Source organism: Poecilia reticulata, linkage group LG3 (genome assembly GCF_000633615.1).
Source record: "Poecilia reticulata strain Guanapo linkage group LG3, Guppy_female_1.0+MT, whole genome shotgun sequence".
Lineage (NCBI taxonomy): Eukaryota > Metazoa > Chordata > Actinopteri > Cyprinodontiformes > Poeciliidae > Poecilia > Poecilia reticulata.
Genome location: NC_024333.1, coordinates 10,358,709 through 10,376,139, shown reverse-complemented (window position 1 = coordinate 10,376,139; position 17,431 = coordinate 10,358,709). Strand labels below are relative to the sequence as shown.

The 17,431-nt window shown below is 37.1% G+C and overlaps 1 protein-coding gene across 5 annotated transcripts in view; it reads left to right on the top strand.

Annotated features, from left to right (window-relative positions):
* nhsb (Nance-Horan syndrome b (congenital cataracts and dental anomalies)) overlaps positions 1-17,431 on the top strand; it is a 47,215-nt gene that overhangs the window by 12,815 nt on the left and 16,969 nt on the right. Inside the window, exon 1 of one of the 5 annotated variants that reach the window (XM_008404500.2) lies at positions 16,420-16,630. The exons of the other annotated variants lie outside the window; for them this stretch is intronic. Within the exon in view, the coding sequence (XP_008402722.1) occupies positions 16,582-16,630 (49 nt within the window). The 5' untranslated portion in view covers positions 16,420-16,581. Of the gene's footprint in view, positions 1-16,419; positions 16,631-17,431 lie in introns of those variants that run through there. 5 annotated transcript variants of the gene reach the window in all.

The following is a 17,431-nucleotide window of genomic DNA, read 5'->3' as shown; positions in this document are numbered from 1 at the left end:
TGTAAACTTAGTTCACTGTGAAACTACTGTCTACATATTAAAACGTAATGTAAAGTCGTCGCTCCTGCAATAAAAATGTGGTGGTGAGAAAAACACAGTGGCAGAATGAATGAAAACAATGTCGTCCTTCAGAGCTTGCTTCTTTGTGCCTTTCCTGGCTCGCCGTTTGGTCAGATCTTTAGTGTGTTTGCAAGCCTGTTGCATCACCGATTCAGACCTGATGAGAACTGTATGTTCGGCAGATTGCTAATGAAAATAACCTTTACACGTGTCAGGCTTCTGTAATGTCACTGCAGTGTGATGAAACTTTTGTTAAGATGGCAACAAAAACATATTTTCATCAATAATCTAAAACGAGTAAAATGAAAATGTTAGAAACCCTGAACCCCCCTCCAATGAAAAGCAGACGACAGTACCCCATGCCACAGCAACAGCCTGAAGAAAGCTTATGTGTTTTACAAAGACCCACCACTCAATCTGATTGAGACGTTTCAGTCTGGTTCCATATGGTAGTAAACAGCAGAAATAAGCAGGTAGAGTACCAAAACTGAATTGTTTAGCCAATAAAATCTAGTAATAATACGCTAGATACAACATTTTAAAAAAATAATTACAGTATCCTGACAGATCCTGCTCTCATTCTATGATCTAGTAATTATCACAGCACAGTCGAATAATTACAGTAGCAAGAAATTACAATTAACCAATCGTGTCTCTTGCAGGAGGACTCCGCTCTATTGTGTCTGCATGTGTGATTGAGCTTTACCCAGCAAATTACTCCTCTGAGGCAAAGTCCCCACAGATGAAATGTGACGGCAGATTAATAACCTGACATACAAAAGTCACAATTCCTGTTATTTCCTCCTCTGTTGGGGCTTCATAGCTAGATTTCTAATAGCTGATCCGCTGGTCAACATGGGGTCAACTATTTTTTTTACACTTACAGTTGATTTTTATTGAAGAATTTGATATAATGTAAGTTTAGAGTTAAAAATCTTTCTTACCAAATTATGTAATCATTGTGTGAAAGTGTAAGATCAATGCCTACAAATTAGAGACTAAAACTACATAACAAATTAATATTTGACTTCAGGCCATCAGCAGTAAAGTGGGAAACTGTGGCAAAAAATGGGCCAACAAGACACCAATGTCTGACTGATTTTATTTTATTTTTATTGCAATATTGCTTCTAGTTCACGCGTAGTTGTTCGCAATAGGAGTAGCAAAAGGCAGATTTTTCAAAAATTGGTAGAATTTAGCTTTTATTTGGCAAATTGTGGGTTAATTCTTAAATGTATATTCAAAAAGTATTTACTGAATGAAACAAATTAAAATGTAAAGCACATGAATTTTGTAGTGATTTGTAACTTTGATTTATAATACACTAAAGAAGCCATGACCTCGAAAAAAAGGTCTTAAAAATCTTCAATTTAATAAAAGTAAATGAATGCATTCATCCATTTGCTTAATCCTGGGACTGAAGCCTGTCTCCAGCGGTCACTGGGGTCATGGTGAGGTACACCCTGACTGCTTTTACCAGCACCTTTTCTGTAGTAATCATCTAGGATCACGAAAGCAAATAATAGGCTGTGATAATAAACAGACCCGGGTTTTCTTCATAATAACTGATGGGTATGTAACAACATGTGTTGGTCTCATTGTTGGATATGTTTTATTTTGCAAAAGGTCGGAGGAGCAAGAAGCGCATCGCACGTTTCTAATATTTCCTGTTCTTAGACACACGATTTAGCCTGACGGGTCATTAACAAGTTTCTGATTAACTAGACGACCCGTCGAGGAGCTAATTCAATCATTTGAATCAGTGGCGTTTGACTCGTCCAAAACCTGCCAGGACCACCTCTGAGAAACACCGCTTCAGTCCCGCGCAAACAAAGCATTTAATCCATGGCTGTTAAAGTGAAGCTGAGCCATATGGCTCACCGTGGATCAGAACCAGAGATCCTGAGGATGATACTGCCCCACCTCAATCTTTGTCCAGCACATCTACACCATCTGACGTTTATCGCTGCAGAGCTGCCGCGGCCCGGGTAGCACTGATCTCACACAACCACGTCGCTCATTATCCCCTATGTTAGCCAGTGTTTTAATGTAGGTTTGGCACTTTTGGTGCTTGTACTACTGAGAGCATTTCATCAACAGAGCACCAATTAAATCATTGTTTTTACTGATTAAGCTTATTTATCTACTGTGAAGAGTTTTGTTTTTTTCACATTTGAGGGTCTTTCTCTGTACAAAACATTTTTTTTGTCAGTTTTGTTTGTTACACGAAAGCATATACAGCACCACATTTATTTACCACACCAGACCAAAAACACAGATGCATAAATCTATGACCAACACTTGGATGTCCCACAGAAACTGGCTCTCCTCTCATCTTCCAGATAAAAGGGGAAACGATGCATTATACATTTTCTCCTCTTTTTAGCTGCTCATTACAGTACAAGCAGAGCCTTTGCATAAAAACAAGTCTTTTGTAATGAGAGCAAGCTTGCTTCATAAAACCGTAATTTATAATAACAAAGTATAGTGCTTCTCTTGTATCACGTTGCGGCCAATAATGCTCTGTAAGTCTAGTGTTTTGCAGTTGTCTGCAGTGGGTTTTTCTATGTTTTACTGTAATTATTAATATTTACAGCATGCTAATATTTTATGTCACACCACAACCTGATCAGTAAGCTTTAAGGATGATTTTTTTTTTCTTTTTGTTTTATATACGGTAATTCATTAATAATGTGAATCCAAGTGAATATAACAAACAGATTACTGTAAATATTTATATCTTCCAAAGATTGTGATAGTATGAATTCAGTGTATTTTTGTATTTTAGGTGCAATAAAAGGTGTTGTGTAGTTAAGTTGTTTTTTAGTTGTCATCTGCAGTTTTTTGTTAGTTCTTCTCCAACTTTCTTGTGTTTAAAAGTTACTCTGTGTTAAAGTTTTATATTCACAGAGTAACTGGTTTAAATGTTCTCTGTGCTAATTATTGAAAAACTCCATGTTTTCTGCTAAAGTGAAAAAAACAAAAACAGTTCATAGTTTACAACTTTTTAAGTTGATCAAATCAAACTTTTGTGGATATGCTCCGAACAAACATTTATTTTGTCCCAAACTCTAATCTGATTTATTTAAGGTTAAGTATTTGCAGGTATGGAGTCTCTACCCAATATCTACATTTTTTATGGAAAATTAGGGGTGACGTATATATAAGCATTCATTTCTATCTTCTTCTGTTTCTTCACATAAACTGGATTACAATGCAGATACATTTTAATACAACTACTCTTATGCTAATTGTCAGAAAGTAAAATTAGTTTGATTTTTTTTTAAGACAACACTTGCAACTGCAGGTCCTCACCAGGCTCTGTGGAGTTGGTGTTCCTTTACTTTACGCTCTTCAGTTTAAATTACCACTAAATCTAAGAAAAATATCTGCAGTTTTATTTCAGCTGGTCTGAAAGAATGGATGTATGAAACTGTAGTTTTGCTCCTTTGCTTGTCTTGGTTTCAAGTTACATTCAAACCCGCATGCAGACTACATACTTACAGCACGTTTACGTAGTAACAACAAACTGGGGGGCAAACGAAGCTCATTAAAATCTCATCAGATTTAATGGCTTATTCTTAAACTCAATTGCTGTCCATTTTAAAACTAATACAAGGACAATTTAGCCCTGTTTAAAGAGATGGAAGAAGCATGTGCAGTAGGATAAATATGGGTCCCAAAACAAGCCAAAAACTAAGGCTTCAAGCCCTGTAAACGGATTTAGTGGAAATACCTTGCTTAACTTCGCACTAAATGGATTGGATACTACTGACACTTATCTCATTAAGTAATGTGCTTTCGTAGGAAAAGCAGAATCGTCAGAAGGTTTGAAATCGGAACTGCTAGAAATACAGAAATACGACAAGCTCCCTATCGGGAATTGTACAGTTGTACGAAAATCAAACCTGTTTGAAATTCTGGTCGCCCCTTGTGAATTTTGGAGTTTATGAACTTCAGAAGTCTTCAGAGTCAAATAAAAATAAATGTTTTTTTTTCCCCCCCAAGCATTTCTGCTTGCATATTAAATTTAGGACACACTCATCTCTCTCAGATTAACATACATTAATATGTTTTTAAAGACAAAACAACAGTACTAAAAGTAAGCCCTTAACTAACCCAGCAATATAGTTGTATAGTTTGAGCTGGAGATGAAGGCAAAGACTTAAAATGGTGTGCAGTGTATGGTATGAAACATACTTCCTGGCGAAAACAAAAGAAGTCATCACCAAAAAAAAGGCCGCATATTTTGTTGGCCCGCCTTTAACTTTGAATACAGCACACTCTGGCTGAGGTATTGTTTTGCTAAGCTTGTGCAATTTTCATCCAATGTTGCATTCATTTTCACCAAGTGAAGATCTTGTATCGATGATGCTGAAGTGTCCAAACACTGCAAAGTTGTCAGTGTATTTCAGGTCTGAACTCCAGGCTGACTGACTCATGTAAGAAAATTATGTCTCATGCTCCCTAAAACACTCACTTTTTTAATTATTATTTTTTTATTATTGTTATTACAATTCGGTTCTATTAACTACAGATAAAAACAGAGGAGAGGGAACATAGAATATTAAATGTAACAATAGTTTGAAGGGCAAGATGATAACGTAAGAAAGTAGGAGGGAAGGAAAGTTCAACCATAGCAGAGTGTTGTGTATGTTTGTGTGAGTATGACACTGAGTGGCAGAGTGTGTCATGTACATGAAGGGGCAGCTTGTAAGAGAAGAGCAATAAGGCCTGGGTTCTTCGAGGAGACTCACTCTCTCTGTCACATCGATCAGACTGAAACATCACACACTCCTGCTGCGTTGGTGATCTCATCGTAGAAAATACTGAATGGAGGTGAGTGTAGAACGAGCTGCCCCATGTGGAAATAATGGAGTCTTCACTTGTAATTGCAGAAATAGTCTAACATTGGCCTCTGAGCATCTTTGGTGGTGATATTATCGTCAACTGACCATCTAATGGTTACATTTCAATACTCAAAGAGTGTCTTCACATAATTTAGTCAGATAGTGGGCAATCTCCTAACTTTACATTTCAAGCATCCTGAGGTGAGTGAACCATCTAGAAAACATGGCATGAGATTATTAGGCCACTGAATTGATGTTAAGGTTACATTGACTCTGCAGCAGTGATACATATGTATGCTGTATGGTGTGAGTGAGGAATGATATCTTTCAAGTATCATGTCTTCTAATTGCATGGAAATGAAAGGCTTGCACTTATTAATGTGGCAGGGGTTATAACTGCAAAATAAATCATTCATGTGAAAGCTTGAAAATTAAGCACAAACTCCACAATATAATTAAATGCAAAAGAAAAGGATCATTGTAAGGCACAATGATCATTGGACAAAATGTGTTAAAAAATTCAATTTAGTAATTTCAAAAAACAGCTAACAAAGCATCAAGTTTCAATAAAAAGTAAGTCAAACAATAAATAACAGATTTGGGCCTAACTCAACGGAGGTCAACTGAACACAAACAAAACTAACCTTCATACAAAGAACAAATGGCTGCTTGAATCTGCCACATGAGGGAAGCACAACATAAAAACTGAACAAAAATTACAAAATTAGCTAAAGCAATATATAAAACAGATAAAACAAATTTTAACTTAGCACAATTAATAAGTGAATATTAAAGTGACACAATCAAATAACTAAACTAAACTTTAACAAGCAAAGTTCCCGCTTTAGTCTTTTAGAAAAACAAAAAATGCTCCAGGCTTTGTCCTCCAGCTGGTCTGGACCTCAAAACAAAAGAACAAGTGTGAGTAAACCGTTCAGACAAATATTAGCTAAAGTGTGCACTCATTAGAAAACATTTGTCTAAATAAAACTACTTTAACTTGAGCATTATGTAAGCTGTAACTAATCATGTAAATTAAGAAACACAAATAAATAACAACATCTTGTGGTGGTGGTGGTAGGAGCATCCACCACAAACATGATCATCATGTCATGATTTTTCTCAGTATTCTCTTTGTATCCATCTTTTCAATATACCAACATAAATTGCATAGTGTGACAGCAGTTTGTTAAAATAAATAATATTCAACCAAATAAGTACTAATAAAAACTAGGTCTTAAGAGTGGATATTAGCAGATTTATTCTAAATGAATTTCCTAATTCACAAGTTAAGTCTTTCCCACTTTACATGTCTTCTTGTTGTATTTTGTTGTTTTCCCACAGGGTTGGTGGAAACTATTTTTATTTCACGCTTTGCTCATGTGTGTGCAATATAGTATGAGATTTTACCATGATTAGTTTGTATGAACCTGGTGTTGAGCTCACAACAGTTGATTACTGCCTCTTTAATGTACCGATCTACACAGTGATTGTTTTTGTACTTAAAGAGTGATCATTTGTGTGTGGAATGTAGTTATTGCAATCATTAATAATTAATCAATAATTTTTTTTTTTTTTGCTTTTTTTTACTTTTTATTTTCAATAACTGTTTTATATACTTTTTTGCTTTTTACACACACACACGCACGCACACAAATGTGTGTGTGTGCGTGCGTGTGTGTATATGTATGCCTGCTTTCTTGCTCCTGCTGCCCCTATTGGTTCTTGACCAAACCAGCCATCCAATCACGTTGGGCCGTGTTACTCTGTGAACAGACTTGCAAAATAATCTGTAGTTTTAAAACAACAACCTACAAATAGAAAATTGTTAATTCCAATGCTGTGTCTAATTTTTTGTCACCCTCTGAAAAGAGATAAAGGTTTTGTGGTAATAGTAAAATGATACCTAATGTTATTGTGCTCTTGCTGTCTCTAATGCATATTTTCTTAGATAGAGTGTGTTTTGTTATTGTTTCACATTGTTCCATTGTTGCTGCTTGACTAAACGTGTCTCATAAAAATGTTGTTTCCTCAAGTCTTTTGTTTAGTGAACAGAGGCTTATAAAGCTGTAGTGAATTATTAAGCAGGGTGAATTATGGGGCTGCAGCAAGTGAAGCAGAGAGACAGACTGAAAAGGAGAGAAAGGGAGAGGTCTGGACAAAAATAGGTCAACCTTAGCTGTGGCAACCCAGGGACGTAGAAATGATGCTCTCTCCGAGGAGGAGCTCATTCTGAGTGTGTGTGTCCGCGTGTGTTTGTGTAAAAATGTGCGTGTGTGTTTTGTGGCAGCTTCATAACAGTTCATGTTGTAACGTGAAATCAGTTTTAAAGAGACCTAAAAGCTCACTACAAGAGTCATTAAAGGGAGTGAAATGTCATCACACCAGTAGTTTGCATCTTGTAAATTAATCTGATTTGGAGTCATTAACACAGGCTAATAATACGGGATGTGACTTACAGTAATAAATATATTATAAACTGTTGGCCGTTTTTTTCAATTTATTTATTTTTTCAAACTGGTGTCCCTAACTTATTTGGAATTTAAAATTGGTCATTTATCAAACATAATGATTCTCCCCATACACTTTATTAAAGGTTTAACCAAATTTACCTTGTTTCCCTTGATAGGTACACAAAACTCTGAGAGATTGCTGGACTAAACCAGGCCAATAGTGAAATTGTGTTTCATAGTACAATTTCACTTTAATCATAATTTGTAGAATTCAAACACAAATGCTGCGACTTCAGCTTTTTTTAAGTTGATATTGCGAAACAAACCAGTGGTTCCTGCTTATTACACTGTAGCATACAACATTTGATCTCGCCATAAATACATGTTGAAAAGTTCTACCACGTACATTGCCACAGCTCTGTTATACAACTTTTACTGCACATATGCACTAAAGCCACAGCCAACCTAAATGTCACAGTGTACAAACATCATTTAAAGCACCAGCGTTTCACAAAATCGACTTTTTTTTAGCTTAATATCAAGTCATAATGTCACTCCATCATCGAGAAAATACCCAGAGAGTCAGAAAGGGAAGGATGCTCCTAAATAGACAAATGACAATTTCAAAGTGTTAGATAAGACTGTGATGCAAAGTCATATTTCTTTTAACTTGTTTTCAGCATTTTCAAACCAACTGAATGTGACATAATTTCTTGATTGTGCCTGGAAAATACACAATACTTTCCTGACCCCTTAATTCTCACAGCACTTTACTCACTAGGGGACAGTGATGGCAAAAAGGTAAAAAAAATAAAAAGATTCACTGTATGTCAGTGTGAGACTCAGTAGAAACTGTGGCATTGAGAGCACAGGAAAATGTGTTGTTAAAAACATCAGAAAGCATTAAATAAATGATTCTGGTGAAAACTAAAGCTTCCATTTAAAGTTGTGCTTTTTTCACATTCAGCTGGCTTACAAATATTATTTTATTAAATAGTGATCTTAATTTAAGTGGAGAAAAAAAAGCTTATCGAAAGGATGAGTTGAAGAAAAAACAATTTGATTCCTTCAATCTATGTTAAAAAAAACAATGCTGCGACGATAAATCTCAGTGTTTGAAAAAAAAAATCCAAGTTTATCCTTGGCTATTCTGCTGCACCGGCTAAAGCAGTTCAACAAGAGTTCAAGAGAAGGCAGGAGGAGATGTTTTTCTGTGCGAACATCAATCTTTTTATTTATCGGATCATTTCTTTATTGTAGAAGTAACCCATCGTTTTTTATTAAGCATCCATTCAGTGAAGAACAAATCCATCATCTGTTACCAAACAGGTGAGCGCGTCGCCGCGGAGCAGCGTTACCTACCTTGTTTGAGTCTGAGGGAATGTGTGCAGCGGGACAGATTTATTTCTGTTTGTATGAGCACACGTTTGGCTGTCTGCAGAGAGCTTTGTGTGCTTATGTGATGAAAATACATGCCCCTTTATCTAGTCCCCCTTTCTGTGGGTTTGTGTATGTGTGCGTGCGCATCAGTGACAGGGTGAAGAGGTTTGTGCTTGTGCATGTGTGTGAGTAAAAGTGAGAGTAACAGAGAGAGAGAGAGAGAGCGAGAGGAGAAGCATGACCTACATTTGGCAAAGCTCATCGTATGAGCATGAAACTGCCTAACATCACCCCAGAGCTCTTCAGCGCAGAACCATACGATTGGCTGCTTTCAGCTCCAGCCTGACAACAGCACTGGCATCACCCAGGGGGAGGGGGGGGTAGGAGTCAGAGGGGAAGACAAGAGAGCGTGGAGGACATGGATGGGAAACACATACATTGGATCCAAACAGAGAATACATGCAAATTGATCGAGAGAGACAAAGAATTGCAGAAAGAGGCCTTGGTATATAGTTAAAGATTTGCGTGTCTCCGTGTGTGCCCTTTAAATCCATTTTTGGGATTAAAATATGCACACGTATAACGCATAGATTTAGTCGCCACCCTTTGGAGAACAAAAGCTGCTTTACTCAGGGTAAAGAACCACGTTTTAGGGTTTAGACACGTCATAACAACACTTGTGCGTTAAAAACAACTCTAGTTATGCTCTGCCTTCAAATAAGCCCAATAAAAATACAGTGCATGTCTTTTTGATATATATTTTCTCTTCTAATAAATTATATGTAGTTTATATACAGGAAGGGAAAAAGACTACTGGACTATTGGCACAGGTGCTTTACTTTTTGTGTTTCGTAGCAAATTAATTCTTTTATGGGAATAAAACTGTTTTGCTTTCATGTTCTGTTTTTAGTATAATAATTGTAGTTGCATTGATGCGGCTGTGTGTTTCGCTCCTGTTTTATGTCAAACCACATTCAGACTGCATATATATATATATATATATATATATATATATATATATATATATACATATATAGGGCAATGCATAATCAAATACTTTTGGTTGGTTTGCTTAAAGGAGAACTGCATGTAAAGCCGTTTCTTTATTAATTTAACACTTATTGATTCCAAAGTGAAGCAAGAAACCATGGATTTCATCTGGGACCTCTCTGTGTGGGGTTTCCATGCTCTCATATATGTGTGGATATGCTCTGGAGGGATCAAAGTTTTCTAACATATTCTAACATTATGCATGCAGCATTAACTGAGGCTTTTTTATGTATCTGAGTAGTGAATAAGTGTGTGCATAGTTGATTCTCACATGGGGTTTGATGTTAGCATTGTGACGGACTCACAAGCAGTCCTGGATTTCTGCAGTTTTTTATACCTTCTAAAAGTTGTGAAAACGATCCAGTAAGCCTGACGAAAAAAAAAGAAGGAAAGAATGAATCAATTAATCAATTTGGTTTTAGGCGAAGAAAGTTTTGCCAAAGGGTTCCTGAATTTACAAAGTTATCCTCATAGTGTTAAAGCTAATCTAACTCAAAAACAACTGGAACAAAAGTACAAGAGAGAAAAAAGAAACATATTTGTCATTTTGTTTTTAAGATTAAGGTTATACTGTAGTTCAACTTACAGCATGTCAGGATTCAGATGTACTTACGGCTTCTAATGAAGCAAGTCAACACAAGAACAGCTCTCTGTGCTTCTGTCAGCTCTGGATTCGCCTCACTTCAGATTTCTACCATAAAGTGACCAAAGACACCAAACTCAGCAAACAGCCCACGTGCACACTCCTCTTCTTGTTCTTTCACACTCTGTCTGTTTCTCTTTTCTTTCTTCTCCCGACATCCCCAGGCAGAGGGCTTTATGGGAATCGCTCTGGCTCACTCTTCACGGCTTTAATCTTTAAGTTGTTTCCATAGAAACAACTACGTTCACTCAGTTCTGCGGGATGGCTTGTGCAACTATAGAAGAATGTCATCATCCGACACAAACCTCAACCCAACAACAGAGGAAGAACTAAAGTCACTGTGAACTCATTGATTCAGTGAGTTTACACTGAATCAATGCAGCAATGATTTAAACATAAATGTAGTTTTGGTGAATAATGATGATGTCAGGTACTATTATTGCAGTTTTATTCACTAACATGGATCACGATTCAATAAAGTCTTACAAACACATGTAGTGATTTGACTGAATTATCTTTATTTTACTAATTAACCAGAAGTTATCAACAAAAAATTATTTTCTGGGTGAGCAAAAAAGTCACAACACCCTATATAGCATAGTCATTTGTCCAAAGAACATTTCTACAAACTCCTGGAACATAGAGTTCTCTGGCAAGTTTTACTCTGGCCTTAGGCAATAAACTTTTTCATTTTAGAGTATTTCCCATGACAGTTTAGCCTCTGCAGTCTGATTGTAGAGGCTAACACTTTTACATCAGTTACAGCCATATAGCTAGATGATCCTGTGGCGTCATTGTGTGGACTTCTTTTAATGTCTGTCTTGCAATCTGATTTTAGGAAGAACTTTCTTGGGCATGTTAGTAGTTGTTGTTGTATTCTGTTTTCTGTGCAGTGGTGTGGTTGCTTTCAAATTGCTTTAAAAATCTCTTACCAGACTTGGCAGCAACCTGCTGTCTGAAGGCCTTATGCAGCTCACCATGGTTTTCACTCTCACTTCAACAGTCAGGAGCACCAAACTAAATGATTGAGGTATAAACAGGACAAACCTGCACATCATGTGAAATGTCTGTGTGAAATTGTGCAGTTATCGTACTTTGTTTCACATCAGAAATTTACTTTATTTAATCAAATTTTAAAGAATATTTTTAAAAAGTATTTTTTGCAGATTTTATCGGGACATTTACCATTATTTATGTATCTGGTATGTTTTTCCAATATCATGCAGGTCTGGTGTAGCTAAATGTCTGAGCATAAGTAATTTCAACATATTTTTCAATTATTTTGAAAAATAATTGGTGGTGAAAGTTCTCCTTAAGGAGGACAGCCCCCCTGAGATAAAATAATTAAATACCCAATAGTCAAAGTTAAATGAATAAAGCCAGGAGAATCGGTCTGGAGTTGTGCAACATGACTTGTTCTGGAGCGCAATAACAAAAATAAACAAAAACAGAAAATTCTGAAATAAATAGGCAATTCGATGAAATGTGTTTAAACATATTGTACTTGATGAATGGTTCAAACACCCTTCAAAATTATGAGTGATGATGTTCTAATCATGTGCTGTAGATTATGTGATTTCAGCCATTCTAAGTGAGAATAAATAATCCTAATTTATTACTCCTCAGAAATGACCGCTTTTATTACATTCTACAGAACATTTTAAAATGTGCTTTCTTCTATTTGTATGACTTATTTATATTACCCACATATTCTGTAATATGTGGGTAATTACAGATATTGTTAAAATATTGTTAAATATTATTAAAATTTATATTAAATATCCATATGTTCCAATTTATAAAAAAAATGCTTACACAGCCAAAGTGAAGGAAGCCAGAAAAGTGCCAGAGTAAGAATCCCATTCAAAAGTTATATGGCTGTTTATAGACTATTTATAAACCACTTTTTGCAGCATGTAGGGAAAATTTACAGAAGTTTCAAATGTTTGCCTTGCACAGGACATTGCCTTATGATTGATAGCGACTGTGATACTTAGAACAAAACCCTTAAAGTTGATGCTGAGATGTTGTCATATGGTGTAATTTGTGCATGGAAAATTGGGGTTGATGTGCCACTGAGATAGAGACTGTAAAAATAGACTTATGATGGGGGAAGTTTGGCTCATGATCAGATTGTGGGATAATCTGATCCCACTTTGACTCACTGGTCGAAGTGTATAACAGCGCAGCTATTAAAGGATTAAATATTACTGTCAATAATTATCAAAGTTTGAAACTTTGAACATTTTCAACTTAGAAGCTTTTCTTCTCCCTGTCTCTATACATCCAGCTGTCTTTTCTTAGGGCTTGTGATAGGTCAGCAGACATAAACAGGCTCAAATACAAAACTTCTATATACCACTTTAAACACCAATTATCGTGCATGGCTTAATTAAGGAATGGGATCCCCTCTAAAACAAACACAGACAGACACGTATACAGACACGCTGTGACCAGTGGTAGGAGTTCTCCGTAACACATGCTCAGCAGGAGATCACCCCCTTCCCAGCATATGCGCCGGTTTCCATGGAGACACGCAGTTAAAAATAACATGGGCGATGGCTTGTCTTGTGCCATTCCACCAACATGGCTAAAGCTTTTGCAAACACACATACCTTAACACACAGTGGTGGAATAATGCTGGCTAAAGAAGGCTTGACAAGCACACTCAGAGATTGGTTTAGCTTCCCCCCCTCCACACACACACGCGCACCCCCCCACACACACACACACAGTCACTGCTGTCAGCATTGGTGCCACTGTGACATCTTCCCACACACCTAATGCCGGTCTATACAGTGGTGCTCTCAGATTATATTTTTGGAGGGAATCTATAAAAAGAACACCTGCAACTGCAGTAAATGTTAGGTTGACTACAAATTTTTTAAAGTTGAGATGTTTAACCACATAGGTGCGTTGTAATTTCTTAACATTTTTGTCTAGGAAATGAGCTTGAAATCTTTGTTTCAATTTAGATATATACAATTCAGAATCTTTTTTACCTGACAGTGTTAATGCAAATCATAGTTGATTTTGTTTGGCCAAAAGGTGGCACGCAATACAGGATGACACACACACCTACAAGCACACGCACACGCACACGCACACACACACACACACACACACACACACACACACACACACACACACACACACACACACACACTCTCGGGAGTATTGTGGGACTTAGTAAAAAAAAAAAAAGCCCTTTCGACAAGTTAAAAATTTTTCTTGTGCCGAGAAGCAAGTTGTATTTTGTTGTTTAGTTGTTTCAGCCAGTGTCTTTAGATTTCCAAGATTTAGGGCGCCTCTGTTTGCTTTTTTTATCTTCACACCTTTTAGTGGATTTTCAATGAGTGTCAATTTGTCTTATTTTCAGCTGTGTTTCTCGTTTGATGGTACTGACTATCGTCGGTTTTAACGTATTGTTGTTTATTTGTACATCTATTGAAAACAGGTCACCTGACAATACATCCTGTGTCTAAGTCAGATTTACCTTGTATAAATAAAGATTAAATAAATAAAATAAAATTAGTTATATATAGTCTCCAAGCACGGTTTTCCTAAAGACAGTCCTGCACCATGACGTTCCCACCCCTAGTGATCACTGTTGGGATGGTATTTTGGGGGGTGATGTGTGGCGCTCTTGCCTCCCCAAACTTTGAGTGTGCAATGACAGCCAAAGTGCCTAGTTCTTTATTTTCCCAATATTGGATCGGTTTGTCAACCAGAACGTTTAATGAACATAAGCTTTTTTGTTGTGAACTGAGTTGGCATGCAGAGCACTGTAGTTTAGTGCGTTACTTGTTTTTTCCATGGTAAAACTCTACCAGCTAATTCCATGTCTCTCTGAAGGTTTCAACAAGTGCTCGTTAACTTTTAGAAAACTTTTACAATTAATTTTCTGAGTTGGCTGGAACAGCCTTGAGTGTTTCCCTTTAATTTCATGAGCCATCATTTAGATCTGGCACTGATTGGGCGCAGGACTGCTTTCTCTACTAAGAGATTTTAGCTGTTTTGTTGGCTTTCTATTCCTTTTTACGGCTAATTGTCTTCATGTATTCAGTACTTATTTCCTACGGCATTATACTTTATCACACATAACCAAATTTACTGACTTGCTTGCTTTGATATGTTTGTCTGTGAGGATTACTTGGATTTTCACTTTCATGCAAATAGCCATATCAGAAACACATTTACTGGGAAAAAAATTGACACGTTCATTACATGCTTTCATGTGAATCTGAATTTGCAAACAGACTTAACTGCGTATATGTTTCTAAGCCGAAAAACTGTCCCAGCACTTACAAATAACTTAATTACACCGATTTCTGCCAAGCCACAGACACAGCTTTGTCTGAGAGTCTGTAGTTTTCACTTTTCACCACCGAGGGGCAGTAGAGGAGGTTGTTTTTCTCTGAGTTAGTAAAGCGAACTTTGAGAGCAGCTTCGGAAAAATAATCCTGTTGCATTGGCGATATTTTTCTTTGACTCTGAGTCACTGTGACATAGAGAGTGCTATAAATAAACCTTTTAGTTTCACTGTCGTACTCTGTGACTCACATTAAAGGAAGCTCTCACAGCCTAATAAGAATGAGAACACAGTGTTTAACATGAATGCGGTGCAGGTTAGAGCAGAGAGTGGAACCAAGGAAGAGGAACAAAAAAAAGGAGCCACTGTGGATTAGTGAGCAAGAATGATTTATTCATTTTAGTCTTGAGAAAATGTGTTGAGGGAAAAGATAGCACAAGATGTTTCATCAGTTCTTTATTAGAAGCAACTAAGAAACAAATCCTAAAAAAATTGAACATTAAACCTATCAGTAATGTAATGGAACTACAAGTAGTTCCATTACATATTTAATATGTTTTTCAAACATATTATGTTTGAAAAACAAACATATTATGTGTGCTTAAGATGTCTGTGTGACCCAGCATTGATGTTTCACATAAGACACTGCAACCTGACAAACAACCGCAGGGGCTACAAGCTATTAAGAAGCTCCCTGCAGTCATGTTGGGGAAATCTGCTGTAAATAAATGAGACAAACCGCAAGGAGCATATGCACATTTAAAATTCACAGTGATCTTCTCTCCTGCCTGCTGGTGCTGACCACCGCGGCAAAGCCTGCAAACCCACGTGTGTGCAGACTTTGCTGGTCCGTGTCGTTCTGGGGCATGGCGGGAAGTTGAAAGCTCCTCGAGCGGGCCGCTGGCTCTGGCGGCTCTATTCCAAAGTCGGTGAGCTGCCAGAGCTCCAGATTACAGCAGATTACCAGGCAGGGTGCTCTTCCACTCTCTCTGCCTATCTGCGTTCTACGTCTCATGCCGTGTATCTTGTGACCACACGGGAATGTTTTACCTTCACCAGACAAACAAAGTTTTCTTGACAGCGTCATTCAGCAATACCTATAGGTAATTGTGTTTGTGATTTTTTATTATTATTATTTATTTTTTTTTTTTATGTATTTGTATTTATATGCTTCCTTTTTGGTTTACAGTTTGTCAGCAGCTGGCAATTATAATGAATCACTTTACTCCTGCATAAACCCTCTCTAAGATCTTCACTCTCTGATGGCAGCAATAGAAGGCCAGAGCATGCAATACATATTCCCAGCATGTGGTGGATTAATACATTAATACTTTGAGGCTGAATCTCCCCCGCCCTTCGCATATTACTGCATCATAAAGAGATTACGGTCAGTGACAGGCCATGCACAGGCAGGATCCTACCATCTGAGGCCCGCAGATGAGGGGGTGAACTGGAAAGACAAATTAGAGGGAAAAAAACAGAAATTTCAGTTTGTGACACAGCTTAGGCTTGCCTTACCGCTAAACCATAATGTGGACATAGAGAAGGATTGTTAACATAAAGAAAAAAAAGAGGAAAAAAACATCTTAATGACAGAACCAATGAATGGGGAACAGAATCGGGTGGGTGGGTGAAGAGGGGGGAGGGTCTATGTGTCTCCAAATGCTGTTAGTTTGGATGCTGGACTTGCAAGGGAATGCTTCAGCAAGTTCTCTGCAGGAGTAAGTGAGGCGATGCTACTGAGCAACAGACGAAAAGGATTCTGCAGGAAGAAAGGAGGGGCTGCGTAGAAAGCAAAAATCGTGGAAAAGACAGAGCAGACGGCTTCTGATCATGGCGTTGGCTTGTCTTGGTCTGGGCTGTGCCCCCGTACAGTCCAAAGGTACCGTCTATTGCACCCCTGTTTGTCTTGTCGTGTTTTATTCCCTCTTTAGTTCATGTTGTTGTCTGGAATGTCAAATATCTTTAGAGTGAATGAGATGTTGCTTTGTTGTTGCTCTGACGTATGAGCATCAGGAAAACGAGTGCTATGTGGAGTTTTATCACACCAGCTTGTTTATCAGCTGATGCAGTGTGATTGTTGTAACATTAAGGTTTTGTGAATTGAAGCTCAGTTTAAGATTATGTCACAAAATGTGATCAGCACCTCCTGAAAGTTTCTAAAGGTGGTACATGGTCGAGATTTGTGTGTTTTGTGTTTTATGACTTTAAAGATCAACTCTGATCTGCCTTACTTTGAATGTCTTGTTCTTTTGACCTTACCATCATGAAGAATGGTTAAAAGAAATAGGCCCATTGGGCGACATCATCTCAATACCCCAGAATAACAGGAAGTCAAGGAATATTGTTATAATATTCCTAGATAACATAATTAACTTCCAAAAACACTTAGACTACTTTTATTTTATAGTAACTGTCCTAATTGCCAGTGACTAGCATATTAAAGTCCTCAAATTGATGGTTATATTTAAAGAGTAAATCTTCAGTGTGAGATTATGCGGCTGCAATATTGTTTTATTATTTTTCATATGTTTTACCAGAAATATTAATAAATGTTTCGATGAAAAAAATGCTGTAAAAAGAATGAATGAACCTGTAAACCAATCAAAAATCCCATTTACGGTTTTGTTCCATACGTTTTCATGCATTTCTATCCACTATTTCTATAGGATATATATATATA